General features: G+C 37.2%; 1 protein-coding gene across 1 annotated transcript in view; it reads right to left on the bottom strand.

Moving 5' to 3' along the window:
* LOC149821293 (protein TONNEAU 1a-like) overlaps positions 1-17,331 on the bottom strand; it is a 45,763-nt gene that overhangs the window by 11,391 nt on the left and 17,041 nt on the right. The window contains exons 4-5 of the mRNA XM_089983878.1: positions 16,200-16,288; positions 15,065-15,184 (exon numbers count right to left, since the gene is read on the bottom strand). Coding sequence (XP_089840004.1) covers positions 15,065-15,184; positions 16,200-16,288 — 209 coding nt within the window. The remainder of the gene's footprint in view (positions 1-15,064; positions 15,185-16,199; positions 16,289-17,331) is intronic.

Raw genomic sequence — 17,331 nt, 5'->3', positions numbered from 1 at the left:
ACATCAGTATAACAACAACAACTACGCCTTCATCCCAAAACAATTGGGGTCGGCGATATGAACCAAAAAAGAAAATCATATGCATATGACATCAGTGATTCTAAAAAATCTAATTCATTGTTTATCTTGTTTATTCAAACCCATCTGATCCAAAAGAGGGTATAGACATCCAGAAACAACCATAGAAATATTTATTATTCTATGTATTTTAATTGCCCTCCTATGGCTTAACTGGTTCTTTCCCAAACGAATCAATCCTGCAATGCAACGGTCGAGAGAACGGACCCATGGTCCCAAGTCTTGGCCTACACCAAACCAAAATCGTTGACGAAAAATAAGACATGCATCTCTAACTCTGCCTTAGTCATGCAAGAGGACATGAACTGTTAATATCATGCATGAGGGCATAAGAGGGTTATCCTGTGAGATAATAACACTTGAATGTAACTTATGACTTGATAATAAAGATAACCCTGGAATATGGGTCCATTTGAGGCATCGGTGAAGCCGAGCTCTCTGAGATGACTGAGTCTGTCCTGATCTCTTGTCCTCCCAAGAGAGAGAAGAGCGGTACAAGCCTTGTAGGACATGTTGAGTTTTCGAGGGCTGAAGGTGCTTCTTGTCCCCGTCCCACGAAGGTTAGGGGACAGGTCTACCAATGAATCCTAGGTTCTTCTCTTCCCCTCTCTCTCTTTACTTTTATGCATATAGGATAGATTTCTGAATCTTTGAATGCATATAAGTATTTTTTTAGATATTGCATATAAATTGTCATGATTTCTGCACAGATTTTCTGCATTTAGGTTCATGTTAGTGTGTTGTGTACCATAGGTTAGTTAATTTATTTTCCAGCACAACATAGTTTTTGTTTTCTTTGTTTAAATCGAAAACACAAAAAAAAAATAGGGGTTGTTCTTCATATTTTTATTCAATCTAGCGATCTGATATGTCGATCAGATCTAACCAGATTTGATTACTTTGATAGCCCAGGCAACAACACAGGCCGTTAGCCCAAAACCGACCTGATCGGGTTTTCCAATCGGCTGTAGCAGGCTAGTTTGATCAGTCTGCTAGTGCAGACTGATCTGCGCAAAATTTCTTTCTTTCTTTCGCCTGATCTGTGGTGCTGATGTGCATTGGAATCAGATCGGATGCGACCAGCGGTCTGCCAGGCCAGATCAGATCGATTCAGACTGGGCTATTTTCCTCAAATCTGCCAGCCGGGCTGACTGATCTGTGTCTTTTCTTTCTCAGACCTCGGTCTGAATACATATTAGCCAACAGCCCACGCTGGCAGCTTAACCTTGGGGATATAAGATTTGGTATACAGGAATAAATAGGAATAGGAATGGAGTAGGGATTGTTATGAGTCGTGAGTTTATAGATAATGTAGTTGAGGTCCGTAGGAAGGGTGATAGGATTTTACTTATTAAATTAGTATTAGGTACGAATATTATTAATATTATTAGTGTTTATGCACCTCAAGTAGGTTTAAATGATTCCATTAAGCGTCAATTTTAGGAAGATTTAGATGGAGTAGTACAAGGGATATCTTATGGAGAAAGGCTTTTCATCGGCGCTGACCTTAATGGGCATGTAGGCATTAGTAGGGATGGATTTGAGAGTATCCATGGAGGCTATGGTATAAGAGAAAGAAACGAAAGTGGAGAAAGGATTTTAGATTTTGGTTTGTCCTATGATATGATCTTAGCAAACACTTGGTTTAGGAAGAGGGAGTCTCGCCTAGTAACATTTAAAAGTGGGGTTAATACGAGTCAGATAGATTTTTTCCTACTTAGAAAGAGAGATAGGGGTTGTTGCATCGATTGTAAGGTTATACCGGGAGAAAGTGTAGCTACACAACATAGAGTCTTAATTTTAGATCTTAGAATTAGACAATACCGCAAAAGGGATAGACATATGATAGATCCTAGAATTAAGTGGTGGGCACTGAAAGAAGATAAACAAGGAATGTTTGTAGAGCGGGTAGTTAAGGAAATTGATTGGTGTCTCGAGGGGAATTCAGAATCTATGTGGAATAAGATAGCGGGTGGCATGAGAAAGGTAGCTAAGGAGGTATTGGGTGAGTCTAAAGGCGGTGCACCGCTAGGTAAGGATACATCGTGGTGGAACGAGGATGTCAAATTAGCTATTAAGGTTAAAAGAGAGTGTTATAGAAATCTAAGTAAAAATCGTGATAATGAGAATTTGGAGAAGTATATGATAGCAAAGAAGGAAGCTAAAAAAATAGTTCGGAACGCGAGGGATAAGGTATATAAGGAGGTTTATGACAAGTTGGACACCAAAGAGGGTGAGAAGGATATTTATAGGCTTGCGAAGATGAGAGATAGGAAATCGAGAGATCTGGGTATGGTTAGATGTATCAAAGATGAAACGCAAAGGGTTTTAGTCAAAGATGAGGAGATTAAGGAGAGATGGAAAGATTATTTTGATAAGCTATTTAATGAAAGTCATGCTCAGGATCTTGGAGACTTTTCAATTCCTTTTCATGAGATGAATTGTGACTTCATGCGCAAGATTCAAAAGAAAGAAATTGCAGAGGCTTTGAAGAAAATGAAATCAAGAAGGGCAGTTGGCCCAGATGGTATACCTATCGAGGCTTGGAAATGCTTGGGAAAGAAAGGTTTAGAATAGTTGATAAATCTTTTTAACAAGATTTGGCGGAAATATAAGATGCCTAATGACTGGAGGAAGAGTACTTTGGTGCCTCTATATAAGAATAACGGTGATATACAAGATTGCACAAACTATCGTGGTATAAAACTCATGAGTCATACTATGAAACTTTGGGAGAGGGTGATTGAGTCTAGGTTGAGGAAGATTGTCATGATATCGGAGAATCAATTTGGTTTTATGCCTGAAAGATCAACTATGGAAGCTATACATCTTCTTAGACAACTTATTGAGAGAAATAGATAGAGGAACAAAGATTTGCATATGGTTTTTATTGATTTGGAAATGGCTTACGATAGAGTACCTAGGGACGTTCTCTGGTAGACAATGATGAAGAAAGGTGTTTCTCTCAAGTACATTAATATAATTAAAGATATGTATGAAGGAGTAGTAACCAATGTCCGCACTTGTGGAGGGGTGACAACCAATTTTCCTATAACGGTTGGGTTACATCAAGGATCTGCTTTAAGCCCTTTCCTATTTGCTATAGTGATGGATGAGCTTACGAGATCAATTCAAGAAAATGTGTCGTGGTGTATGTTGTTTGTTGATGATATTGTTTTGATTGATGAGTCTAGAGCTGGGGTTAATGCTAAGTTAGAATTATGGAGACAGACATTGGAAGCAAGAGGTTTTAAGTTGAGTAAGAGTAAGACAGAATACATGGAATGTCGATTTAGTAAGGAACGAAGTAGTGATGGGAGTGTAGTGAAGCTTGGTGAGCACGAAATACCGGTGAATGATTCTTTCAAATATTTGGGATCTATCATTCAAAAGTATGGAGAAATTGATGGAGATGTAAATCATAGGATAAAGGTTGGGTGGATGAAATGGAAGAGTGCAACTAGAGTGTTGTGCGATCGTAGAATGCCATTGCGGTTGAAGGGAAAGTTTTATAGGACGACTATTAGGCCCGCTTTACTATATAGTACAGAATGTCGGGCTGCCAAGAGACATCATATTCAAAAAATGAGTGTAGCTGAGATGCGTATGCTGAGATGGATGTGTGGAAATACAATAAAAGATAAGATTTGGAACGAGGAGATACGTAAGAAGGTAGGCGTTGCACCCATTGAAAATACGATGAGAGAGAATCGTTTACGGTGGTTTGGACATATTCGACGAAGGCCTAATGATGCTCCAGTTAGAACGGTGGAGAAATGGAAAAATATATTAGTTAAAAGAGGTCGGGATAGGCCTAGGAAGACATGGATGGAGGTGATAAGAAAGGATATGAATGCTTTGAACCTCACCGAGGACATGGCATTGGATAGAAATGAATGGAGGAGAAGGATTTATGTGGAAGACCCATAATGATTTTCTTTGTTGGTTCATATCGCCGACCCCAATTGTTTTGGGATGAAGGCGTAGTTGTTGTTGTTGTTGTTTATGTATTCTAGTTAGAATGTAATTAGGTTAGGTTTTTGTTTTTTGTTCTTTTGACATTTTTAAACTCTTTGCTTTTTTATCAAAAGTCAAAAGCTTTTGAATTAGAGAGTCGTTGGACATCCAACGGCTCTATTTAGAGCCGTTGGGAGTCCAACGACTCCCTCTTGGCCTCCCTTTTGAGTGTTATATATATGGGGTGTTTCCCCCCTTGTAAAATAATCTTTGGTGTGGGTGTTCCCCCGCTTGAATGAAATATATTTTTTTCTCCTTGCTTTGCATACCCTTTTCAGGGTATTTTGTATGAACCTTAGTCATTCTTGTGAGTGTGCACTATTTATGAACCTTCGTGGTTCGTGTGAGAGATCCTTTGTGAGTATCATTTGAAGATCCGATTGTGAACTTCATCTTCTTACATGGTATCAGAGCTTGGTTGTGATCAAGCCATTTTTTCGGTGCATTGGAAAGCATGCTACTCAAGCTTGGAAAAGAAGTGACGCTCCTCTTCAAGTTTATGTAAAAGTGTGTTTGTGCAAAAGCTTGGAGGAGCATTCGTACCTACCATCGGTGGTGGAGTATATTCTCTCTAATACTCTTTATCTCTTTATTACTCTTCTCTTTATTTTCTCTTTCAAAACCTTGTAAAATGGATGACAATGATAATGTCACCATTAAACCCTTTAAACTCAACGATTCAAACTATGTTACATGGGCTTCAATTATGAAACACTTTGTATGGGGAAAAAGATTGTGGGGATTAGTGGATCAGACCGATTTGGAACATAAACTAATTCTCACAAAGATTGAAAGTGAAAAAGAAATATCTCTTACGGAGGTAGAAAAGACTAAAGTCATTACCACTTACAAGAAAAAGTGGAAGAAATGGAGAATGGGACACACCAAGATTATGTTTTTGCTCATAAGTAGTGTGGATATCAAGAAGTGTTGAACATGCTAATGATGCGTGGGACTATCTTAAGAGAATGTATTCTCTTAAAGATATTGCACATGTGTGCAATTTATAAAATCAAGTTCGGAATATGGTTCAAGGGGACAAAAGTATTAAAGAATACTACAATAGCTTGTATGAACTATGGGAAGAGTTGGTTCTTCTTGAGCCAAAGTGGCATTGCCCACAAGACATAGAACTCCGCCAAAATCAAATAAATGAGGAGCACTTTTTCCAATTTGTTAATGAACTAAGATCGGAGTTTGAATCTACTAAGTCCATTCTACTTCATCGAGGGAAGGTTCCCTCAATAGAAGACACAATAGAGGAATTGAGCATAGAGGAGAATAGACTCAAGAATAGAATCACCAAGAGTGATGATGACTCGGTTTTAGCTTTATCTAGACCGGAAAATCATGTTCGCACATACAAACCTCCAAAAATTATGGGAGGACAAATGATGAGAGAAATAGAAATGAGTTTGAAAAAAGAAAAGTAATTTGTTACTATTGTCGAGAACCGGGACATGTAAAAACCGACTGTCCGAAGTTGAAAAAAACATATGAAAAGAAGGTTGCCTCCTTCGGACCTCCTCAAGAATCAAGTGAAATGTCCATCAAAAGCATGTTTTTAACGCAATTAGTGGAAGCACTTCAACCTTTGATCAAGTGAACATCTTCATCCACTAGAGTCGTTGTATCTTCTGTTGGCATCTCCGACCCTGGTAAATCTCTTTGGCTCCTTGACTCAGGTGCTTCCTTTCATATGACATCAAACATTGATATGTTATCTGAATGTTATAACTCAAATGGATCAAATGTTTTTACTGCTGATGGAACATCCCTTGAAATCAAAGGAATAGAAAATTTTGAAAAAGGTTTTCAGAACTCAAAAAGATTTTGCATTCCACAAGTTAGATATATTCTTAAGCTCAACCTAAATCTTTTGTCTATCTCACAATTGTCTGACCATGGATGTAATGTTTCCTTCTCCTCTCGTGGATGTCGAGTACAGGATCACCAGTCAAGGAAGCTGATTGGAGAAGGCCATAGAGAAGGAGGCTTGTACTACATGAATTTTTTGGAAATAGCCAAAAAGACATTGTGTTGTAATGTTCAAAAGGTTGACTTAGATTTATGGCACAAGAGACTTGGACATCCTAGTGTATCCAAGCTCCAGGTTTTTCCAAAGATTTTTTTTTTGTAATTTTGAAACCTTTACATGTGAAAAATGTATTCTTGGAAAAATAAAAAGATTACCTTTTCAAGAAATAACCTTTGTCGCTTCACGTCCACACATACCTGGAGGTGATGATGAATAGGCTATGGCGGCTCCTGAAGTTGATGTTGAAGATGTTGGAGGACTTTCGAAATATGGCTAAGTGTAAAACCCTTGTTTTTTTTTTAGAAAAAAAAAAAGAGTTTTTGGACCTGAGTCGGATCTGACCTGGACCCGCCAACCCGTTAGGGTTAAAAACCGCAGGGCGAGGGTTCTTTTAAACCCTCTCCCCCGCACCGCTGCTCTCCTATTTCCACCCTTTGCTAGGAGAGTTTCCCGATCGATGTGCCCTTTTATGATCGTGCAGAGGGAGGGAGGGCTATCAACCTGCACCCACCCTGCTCTCACTCTCGGTGACCTCCCGTCTGCAACCCTCAGCGAGCCAGACGCTCACCTCTCCCTCGCTTCCTCTCGTTTCGGCGCACCTCGACGATCGCCCGACGTCGACCGCTGTCGTCGGCATCCTCGCACGACAGCCGACCCTGCCCCCTTTCCAGGTACGCCCTCCTCTTCCACTCTTTCTCTGCGTACGTCGGAAGGCCGACAGGAGGCTGGTGGCCTCCTGCCGCGCCACCCCTCTTCTTTCTTTATGCGTTTGCCGGGAGGTCGGCAAGAGGCCGACGGCCACCTACCGTGCCTCTCCTCTCCTCTCTCTTTCTGTGTTTGCCGAGAGGTCGGCAGGAGGCCGACAGCCACCTGTCGTGCCTCCCCTCTCCTCTCTCTTTCTGTGTTTGCCGAGAGGTCGGCAGGAGGCCGGCGGCCACCTGCCGCGCCTCCCCTCTCCTCTGTTTTGCTTGTCGGAAGGCCGACAGGAGGCCAGGGGCCCCTGTCGTGCCTTCCCCCTCTCTCTAGTTGCCAGAGAGTCGACGGGGGGCCGACGGCCCCTGCCGAACCCACCCTTCCTCTTTGTGGTTGCCGAAGGATCGACAGATAGCCGGTAGCCTATGTTGTGCCCTCCCCCTCTCTCTCGTTTGTTGGTCAGAGAGCCGAGAGCCGGCAAAAGGTTGACAACTCCCTGCCACGCTCTCACCCTCTCGATCCCGATAGGCAGGGGCTCGCCCCCTGCAGCCTCTAGGAATCCGACTGACAGGGGCATGGCCCCTGTCGCCTCTCGATCCTTGCAGGCAGGGGCTCACCCCTGCTACCTCTGTGATTCGGTGGACTAGGGCACGCCCATGCCGCCTCTCTGCTCTCCTCTCTTTTAACCTCTTTTCTTCAATGACTTTCTCCTCCCTATGTTTGGAGGACACCCCGACAACCCCCGCTTGAGACGGTCCTCACCGTCAGCATCCTCCAAAGCATCGGTTTAAAGGTACGGGTCTTCTTTTGATCTATGTGAGAAATCGAGTATGAGTGGGTTTCCATGCTTGATTTAGATGGAAATCCCGGGAGAACGAGTAGATTCACATGTTTGTACAGTCCAATGTTTTCTTTTGGGGCGTGATATGTCTTGCTCACCCTGTTGGGATTTGATTCAAGGCTACGTTTAAAAAAAAAGACGAAATGAAAATAATATAACTATTTACTTTTCTGTTGGCCGGCTGGCAGCCATCGAGTGACACTCGATTGGCTGCCAAGCACTGGCATGGTCGTAACAGGCCTAACCGACTCAGTCGGATGGGTGCTGGCGAGGTATTGCAATAAAAAAAGAGAGAAGAAATAAAATATATATATATATGAAACCCGACTGCTTGATAATGTCTTATGCATTGATGCAGTACTAAACAAAATAACTGATTATGTATAGTTTTGACTAAGATTAATGTTTCCTAGTTATATAGAGAAGTAGAGAAACATCAGAAATCAGAAAAAAGGAAATTGATGAATTAACTATAATCTTATTTAGATTGAAAACTTTTGCTCATAATAGGTTGTGTATATTAATTTCCAAAATGTGTTGGGTGCAAATTTCTTTAGAAAAAAAATACATATATCATTTGTATTGTGTGCTACCGGTTGTAGATTCCAGATTTTTACCTGCTTATGATTAACATGTTTTGTGTGATCGATATTCTAAGGCAATGTTACTAGATGGGTATTTTGTGAATATGTACCAATTTGAATTGTTGGGTCATGTTGCATATATATAGTTACACAAGTAGTCACATGTGTAAAAAGACTTATGAATGAAGGTTTGTATGTGATGTGAGTATGTGAATTAAAAACATGCATTTGATATGAGTGAATGCATTAAATGGAAACATGCACTTGATATAGTTGCATATGAATTAAGTAAATACATGCTAATTAATATTTTTGTTTCATACGCATGATAAAGGTTTGCATATATAGATGTGCATTTAGAAAGCATGTGGTTTATTTCCTATATGACATGTTGGATATGAATGCATGTCTGTTAACATGTTATGGCAAAGTTTGTTTTGGTACAGGTGCATACATGATATGAATGTGTGCTGCCCTGAAATTCAATTTCTAGATCCGAGTTATGTTCATAATATGTGGATGTTAACATATGTTATGAATGAACAGTTTCATGTGCCTACATTTATGGAACATGTTTAATTACCGTGCATCTATGAATTGGTTTCAAGTGCATGTGCATACATGAAATTGATGTGTGTTTGGCATGTACAATCCTGCATAAATGTTCTCATGTACTTATGAATCATGAATGAATGCATGTGTGTTAAGTGATTTCATGAAAGTAATTTCACATAAAAGGTGAACACATGCATATGACTGTGGTAGCTCATGCACATTGTTAAATTGGTATGAATGAATGTGCATTTGGAATCATATTGGTATTGTTGCATAAATTGCTTATTGTGGTGATTTTTGCATAGTGCATCGATGATCGAAATGAATCATCGTAGGCCTGAAAAGCCTTGAGCTTTTGTTTGCTTTTTATTTACTTTTATTTGCATCACAAAAATCACATTCATTTTGATTTCACTATATTGCATTGTTCTATGTGTTTCCACGAACGGGAGTCCCGTGATGGTTCTCGCAAGGATAGATGCGAGTTTTTGCCTCTGTTTTTGCACGCTGAATTGTAAAAATCAATAATTGGCTTTTAATAAAAAGATAATGAATAACAGTATAATATATGTTCTGGGATCTCACATCGAAAGAATGAGAATCTTAGAGATTCAGTTTTTTGGGACCATGAGGATACAAAAAAAGACTGTGTGCACTAATGTTTACCCCTGAATCTGATATTAAGGTTCTTTCTCCTGGTCACGGTTTTAGGGATAGTTTGTCACTTTATCTGGGGGTGGTGTGTTCGACACAGCTGTTGTTTTGGTATACCAAGAAAATGGCACTTGTGGACATTGAGTGTACCCGACATTAGATGTTGAGCTTTAATGTTCAGAAGATGATTCGATCGAGAGCTAATTTTGGAACCCAGAAATACAATAAAACTTGTGTGTTAAGTTACCCTTGTAACCTAGCTTGACCTCGGAGATTTTACCCGTTTGGTGTATCCGCGGGCAACGGTAATTAAAAAGAGGAACTTAAATTGTATGCATTTAATAGGGCATGCATATGGAAAGAAAAACTTTAAAGAAAAATAATAAAGTGTTCATGCATTGTACATAAATCATGCATATTCCTGCTATGCATTAGATCATGCATATTTTACTTGTTTTCTTTAATTATTACATGTTGGTGGATGCATGATGTTTAATTTCTAATGCATGTTAAATATCTTGCTTACTTAAATTGTGATTCATGATATTGCTTAATGATTCTTCATGCTTAGAAATTATTCTCTGTTGCATGAATGTTTAATTGAAATTATGAAGTTGTCATAATTGCTTTCCTCTAAATAATTGCATGAAACCTTATTTATATTCGTTACGCTCACTTGTTTCATTAGAAGTACTTGTGCTCAGGATTTCAGTTCTGACACCCTACTTCTATGGTTTTTCTCAGCCGCAGGTGATCAGTGAAGTGAATGGCTTCTGGGAGAGTTACGAGTGTCACATTCTTGCTGGACGGTTCACAGAAGGATAATCTGGCTCAGTTTTTTGTTATTTACTTTTATGTCATTTAAAATAACTCTGATATGTCCTTTGCAATTATTGTTAGATACTCTTTCTTTCATGATTAATAGATAATGAGTTGTCTGCATTTTCAAGGGGTATGAGTTGGGGTCGTTACACTTGAAATAAAATAGAGATCTTCGAAACACGACCTTAGATTCTCAAGGAAAAGTGTCAAGAATGACACTAAAGCATAACCCTTAAAAAGGGTATAACTGGAAATAAAATAAAAATAAAAAGGTATTCTTTATTGATATGAAAAACCAATTGCTTGGGAAGCATGGGAATTAAAATACAAGAAGGGCTGCACCCTTTTATATACACAGCTAAAAAGGACTTAATAGAGTTGTTGGACACAGTCCAACAACTCTAAATAGAGTCGTTGGACTGTGTCCAACAGCTCTATTGCTAGTCAAGTCTGGACAGGACTTGACTAGCAACTGTCATTCTAGTTCAAACTGAACTAGATGACATAAAGACAAAAAATAAAAATAAAGAAAAAAAGTTACAGAAAAGAAAGAAATAAAAAATATATTTATATATATAATAATATAATATTATTATATATATATGTAAAGTTTTACATTTTAACAACACTAAGAGTCTCTTTAATATTTCTTCCATTGACATCTTCTTTCTTTGGAGAACTTTCTCCAACCAAAGTCATCTTTCCTTTAAGCTTTAGACAAACCGGTTTAATATGCCCTGGTTCATTATAATAATGACAAATCACACCCTCTCTATACCCATTATTTTTGGAAAAGTGTGGAGGTTTATATACTTTTACATGTGTTCTCGGCCTAATGATAGCCAAAATTTCATCATTCTTGAGACTTATGCCAAGATGAGTTTCCGCTTGACATACTTTGGCAAGAGCATCTTCAATAGGTAGGGTTTTGCTTCTATGAAGAAGAGATGCCCAAACTTGCTCAAATTTTGGCCCAAGGCCGTGCAGAAATTGAAAGACATGCTCTTTTTCAATTTGTTTTCTTCTTAACTCAATGTCTTCCGGAGACACCCATTTGGGCTCAAGAAGAGCAAGTTCATCCCAAAGAGGGGTTAGAGCATTAAAATAATCACGGACATTCATGTCCGCTTGTTTAGTAGATCTAAATTTTTCTTGACAAAAAATTTGTCGAGCTAGATCTTTTTGGGTATACATACCCTTAAGGAAGAACCATGCTTCATTGGATCTCCTAAATTTTGCAATGTTGGCACAATTTTTAATATCAACATTGTTTATGAACCATGCCAAAATTTTGGCATGATTACTTTCCCAATCCTCTACTTTGAATTGGTGCTCTCCAATGGCTTTGATGCGGTCGTCTCCATCTAGAGCTTTCTCAACTCCTCCAATTTTCGTGAGCCTTAAAGTAGGTTCAAGAGTGGTGCCCATCACAAAACCCCACAATTTCTTACCTCTTAGATGATTTTTCATAGCCGATGCCCACATAAGATAATTTGCGCCATTGTGTTTGAAGGAGAGCTTAACTCTTGATTCATGCTCCATTGATGAAGAAAAATAAGGAATAAAAAATGGCTCCAAAGATCTTGCAAGATTAATGAAAATCAACCTTGCTCTGATACCATGTAATGAAAATAATAGAAGCACCAATAATCCAAAGAACTCCTTAAAAGATTCGAGCAAAGAGCCAAGAACACAAGCACGCAAAGTGCACAAATAACCCACTAAGGGGTAAAGTGCCCAAAAATCAAAGAATATTATTGAAGAGAGAAACAAAGTGGGCTGAAAAGTCATACTTTACAAGAGGGTGAACCCTCTAATTTATAGAGGAAAGGAAGAGTGAGAGAGGGGACCACATGGGGCTCCCTTCTAGTCGTTGGGAGCCCCAAAGATCACATTAATGATCGTTGGGGCCCCAACGGTCACATTAATGACCGTTGGGGCCCCAACGACTAGATGGGTGGGGCCCTATGTAGTCCTATTACAATTTTAAATAAAAGAAAAACAAAGAAAACAAAAAAAAACCTAAAAATAAAATGATACAATGAAATTACCAAAATACCCCTATCAGGTATTTAGATATACAATAAAGAAAAGAGAAGTATATATGTATATATATACGAATGTATATGTATATATATATACGAATGTATATGTATATATATCTATGTATATACACTTTATCTTTTACCTTAAATATATAAATATATGTATATACTATCTATATTTTATAGTATATTACTAATATATTATATATTATGAATTATATGATATTTTTATAATATTTTTATTGAATAATTTTGTTCATATATGCATAATCATTTTTTTATATATAATATACATAATATTTACATTATATTTCATATAATATATGTATATATATATCAAATATATGTATGACTTAGCCAAGTCAACCTATGGCGCATGCCAAAACTCGGCTCTCAGCCGAGTTTTGGAAATATGAGAGAGAGTCACTAGAATATGAGAACTGGAAATATAAGAAATATTGTGTTAACCATGATTTTTATGGATTTTTTGTTCTTTTCTCTTAAATCTAACCGTACGGATGTGATCTATATGCTTGGTTTTATAAGGACCAGCTCTTGAATCATCCAATTATGATGCATAAACAATATTTTTAAGGCTTTAAAATAAACGGCTCATAATCTTCATAAAATTCAAGCATCCAAAAATTGCATTTTTTTATCGAAAATATACGATACAACAGTTGATTCCTACCAAATTCACCATGCTGAACACATCTACATGGTTGGATTCGCAAAAGAAAGTGTTGGAAATGCACAATTCACATGATAGTTCTCATATTTCTAGTTCTTATATTCTAAAGACTATATATATATATATATAGAGAGAGAGAGAGAGAGAGAGAAATGGTTCCTCCTACCAAGTTAGGAGGGTGTGCACTGTTTTGATTTATAGTTTTTTCATTTTTAGGTTCTTTTTTGGAATTTGGCCTTAAAGATGTGACCTACATGATTTGTTTAGTTGGTTTTTATAAGGCTTCAAAAATCAATGTCCTAGAATTTTCATAAATTTCAAAACTCATAAAATTGTATTTTTCCATCGAAAAATGCGCTCCAACAGCCGATTCCTAACAAATGAATCATGCTGAACACATCTACGGAGTCTAATTTGCAAAACATAGTTTGGAATATTGAAAATCAGCACTGTCCACATTGCATGGATGGTAGGAAGAAACTCTCTCTCTCTCTCTCTCTCTCTCTCTCTCTCTCTCTCTCTCTCTCTATATATATATATATATATATATATATATATATATTATATGTATATATATATTATATGTATATATATATATATATTATATTTTTATTCATTTAGAATATATTTGATACATATGTTAGTATGTACAAATGTCGCTTTTTCTTTCATTTTTTTGTTTCTTCATGGATGGAACTAACCTTTCAGACTTTATCTACATGTTTTTTTATTGAGAACTGGCTCTTCGGTCATCCGATTACGACACAGGCTGGGTTTTATATGGCTTGAAAAACCAATGGCCTACAATGTGTATACTTTTGGACACCTGAAATCATGTTTTTAGGTTGAAAAAATATGATCTAAATGATGATTCCTAGTGTTTGAACCATGTTGAATCCATCTATGAGCTTCGATTGGATTAAAACAACCTACAACGTGGTAATCTAGAGGCACTTGTACCTATAAATGTTTATATCAAATATTATCTCATTAATATATATATATATAGAGAGAGAGAGAGCTTATTCCGGTGAACAGCTAGCATAGGCAGGCTTTAGCAACCACCACTAAAGCCAGTCTTTTGCAGACGCTAAAGTATGAAGCCCTGCAAAAAACAGGCTTTAATGGCTATTGTGACCCCTCGGACACACCTGAAGTGTCCATTGGCATTTGCTCGATTGGGCATAGGCAGCTAGCACCGATTAAAACATTTAGTTTCAGTTCTAGATTTAATTCTAATGTATGGTGACTGGTAATGTGTGCAATACAATATTCCTTAACTTTATCATAACTTTACATCATTTTGTGCATGGCGAGTTCATGTCACAATACATGTCAAACATGAAAGTTAACGGACTTTCAATTGTTGCTTGTTGGAATTAATTAAGACTGCTAGTCAAATCTTTTTGGTAAATGCTAAATTTGATAATTTCTTTACGAGTATTTTTCATTAATCCTATGCTGCAGTTGAAAATCTTAATTGCATGATTTTTGTTGTTTCTTTTATTTGGGTTTGGTCTTCATGGTTATTCATGTCATATAATGGACACCAGTTTAGTTGCTCAATTTCTTATCACTAAATATAGCTTTAATGTTGCATATTTTAATGCTATTTGACTTATCTTCTGATGTTTATGTGCACTTATGCGATTATGCATCTTTCTTTCTATTTATATGAAAAAAAAAATAACTATTTCTATACAATAATACAAGTATAGAAGCTAACAAAATCTGAACAAGTCACTGAGCTGACCAGACTGAGTCCTAGTCAAACCCAAACAAATTGAGCCTCAATCACTGGGTTTGCAAACATTAATTATTAGTTCTATAGAAATTCTCCAAGCTTTGGGCATACACTACATTAATTATAGGAGAAAAACATGATCGTGCAATTACCTATTTTGTTTAAATAGTACAGATAACCAGCAAAATGACAATCAAATGCTTAAACACCGCTTAAAGTCACAGCTTTCCTATTTGCATAATCACAAGAATACCAGTGAAAAAGAGAATAACAAGCTGGGAATGGAAAGTGCAAAACAAAACCTCATGATTTAAAAACCCTTCAAGAACATCCAAAAGCAAAGGACCGCTTTCCCCGTTCCTTGAATCAAGTTCACTCCTACCAAACTTGTCCCTCAATTCGGCCTTCCAAAAGTCCTTTGGCTGAAAGAGGAAGTAGCAACCAAGAAACAAAATAAATGTATAGAGTAATGTCCATAATCACAAATGTTCTCAGGAATTTATCAGCAAGGAAAAATCTCAGGAGATTTAAAATTTCTTGTTATCCATAAAATCTCATATGATATTGGTATGTCAAAAAAAAGTTCCAAATGAATATGTACTAAAATATTAGTAAACATTATAAATAGAAACTAATAAATAGGGTAGATAAGAAATTAGTATATTAGCAATATGCCAATAGAAAACAGTCCCATATTGCCAAGGACATCCCCCCCCCACCCCACCCCCACAGCTTTCCTTATTTAAGAGGCCAGCCCCCTCTTGGTTCTCATTGATTATGGTGCTGTTTGTGTGGGGGCACCAACATGAGCACTACCTTTTAAATATTAACTTAATATTTTTTTTAGTTTGAGAGAGTTTTGAAAGTGAGCTGAAGTACAGAAATGCTCTCTTATGAAACAATTATTTTATCACATATGTACATGTCATTTAAAAATTACAATAAAATTGTGACACATTAAAAGAGGTGAAGATTTGAAAATCCCGCGATGTTATTGAGATTATCAAGGTTTGTAAATTTAATGCAATAATATCATGATAAAATATCAGCAATATTGAGGATAAAGTCCAAGTTACACACCCCAAAGCTATGTCACCTGGGTACGGGTATGGAGGGTACGACACGGCAATTCCAAAAAATGTGGGTACGGGGACACGGCTATATATATATCACATAAATAAAAAAAATTAAAATAAACTGAATATAATCTAAATATATAAGTTACATTTAAAATATATATTATATAATGAAAATATACAGTTATAAATTGAAAATAAAATAAATACAAACTTGTATATACAGAGGGTAAAATGGTGTGTCCGGGTGTTGATGCGTGTCGACACAGGGATACACATGTCGACACAGATACAGAGGGAAAAATGGAGTGTCTGGGTATCATAGCCCCAAAGTTTAGGAGGAGAAATCTCATGAACTCACCAAATTACATTCTGGCAAATAGACTTTCAACGTGTGACTTAGCTGAGCCCACTCCAAGTATTCACAAATCAATGCCGTTAACAGCTTTCCTGAATTTTGTAAATAAAACATGCTTAGCATACTAGACAAGAAAAGCTAATACACCCATCCAGAACCCATAATGCAACACAACATAAAAATGTTACAGTATAAATATTTGGTATATACAAATATACAAGCATCACAGCATCTCAAATTACAGATGATCGCTAAGCTTCACCTGTGGTCATCAAGATGATATAGCACAATTACCAAACTCTGAAGAGCTTCCACAACACCTTTAATAAATTGTGAGGCTGTGAGCACAGTTTTAAAAGGGAATATCCAAATGTAGATAGCCACTTGCTAAGCTTCACCTGTGTTATTAACTTTATCTATTTTCTTTTATGATCTTATTTACTTATTTCATATCCACTTGAGTTGATTTTCTTTTAAAATTTGTCGTCAATTACATTACATTTCAATTTCAACTTAGTTTCATTATTTGATGTTCCAAAATGTAGTGGTTTAAAATTGTTGTTTTATACACACACATACATACATACATGTGTGTATAGCCGTGTCCCCGTGTACTCATTTTTTAAAATTATCGTGTATCGTACTAAGTGTATCCGCATTGTATCCCACTCCCACATCCATATGCCACACAAACACATAGAGGCCCTCCAAGCTGCATTCCTGTATAACTAACTTTCAAAAGATATCCTTGCACACTTGATAGATCTCTGAACTGTTAAAGAGGAGGCTAATATCGTCCATAAGGGTTGACTTGTTTATGTTTATTCCTATCGCTTCTTATGGTTGCATTTTTGTAATTTTGTAAAACGGATATGTCATTTAACTTATCTTATTAAGGACCTAATAAAAGGAAAGGAAGAGGAGTTGGGGTGGTTGACTCTCTCTCCTTCTATTCCTTTTTCTTTCTCCTTCTTTCCCTTTCCCAATCTCCTTCATTCTTCCCTTCCCTTTCTTTTCTATTTTTTTTCTAACTGCAGGTGCTTGGGCCTAGGTTCAAGTTTTTGGGCAACAGGTAGGCTCGGTTATATCAAAGACTAGGTCAAAAGTCAACTCAATAGACAGGGATTCGGTTTCT

This window comes from Nuphar pumila, chromosome 12, assembly GCF_984573655.1.
Source record: "Nuphar pumila chromosome 12, dmNupPumi1.hap1.1, whole genome shotgun sequence".
NCBI lineage: Eukaryota > Viridiplantae > Streptophyta > Magnoliopsida > Nymphaeales > Nymphaeaceae > Nuphar > Nuphar pumila.
Note: the sequence above shows the minus strand (reverse complement) of the source record. Positions and strands in the feature narration are given on the sequence as shown.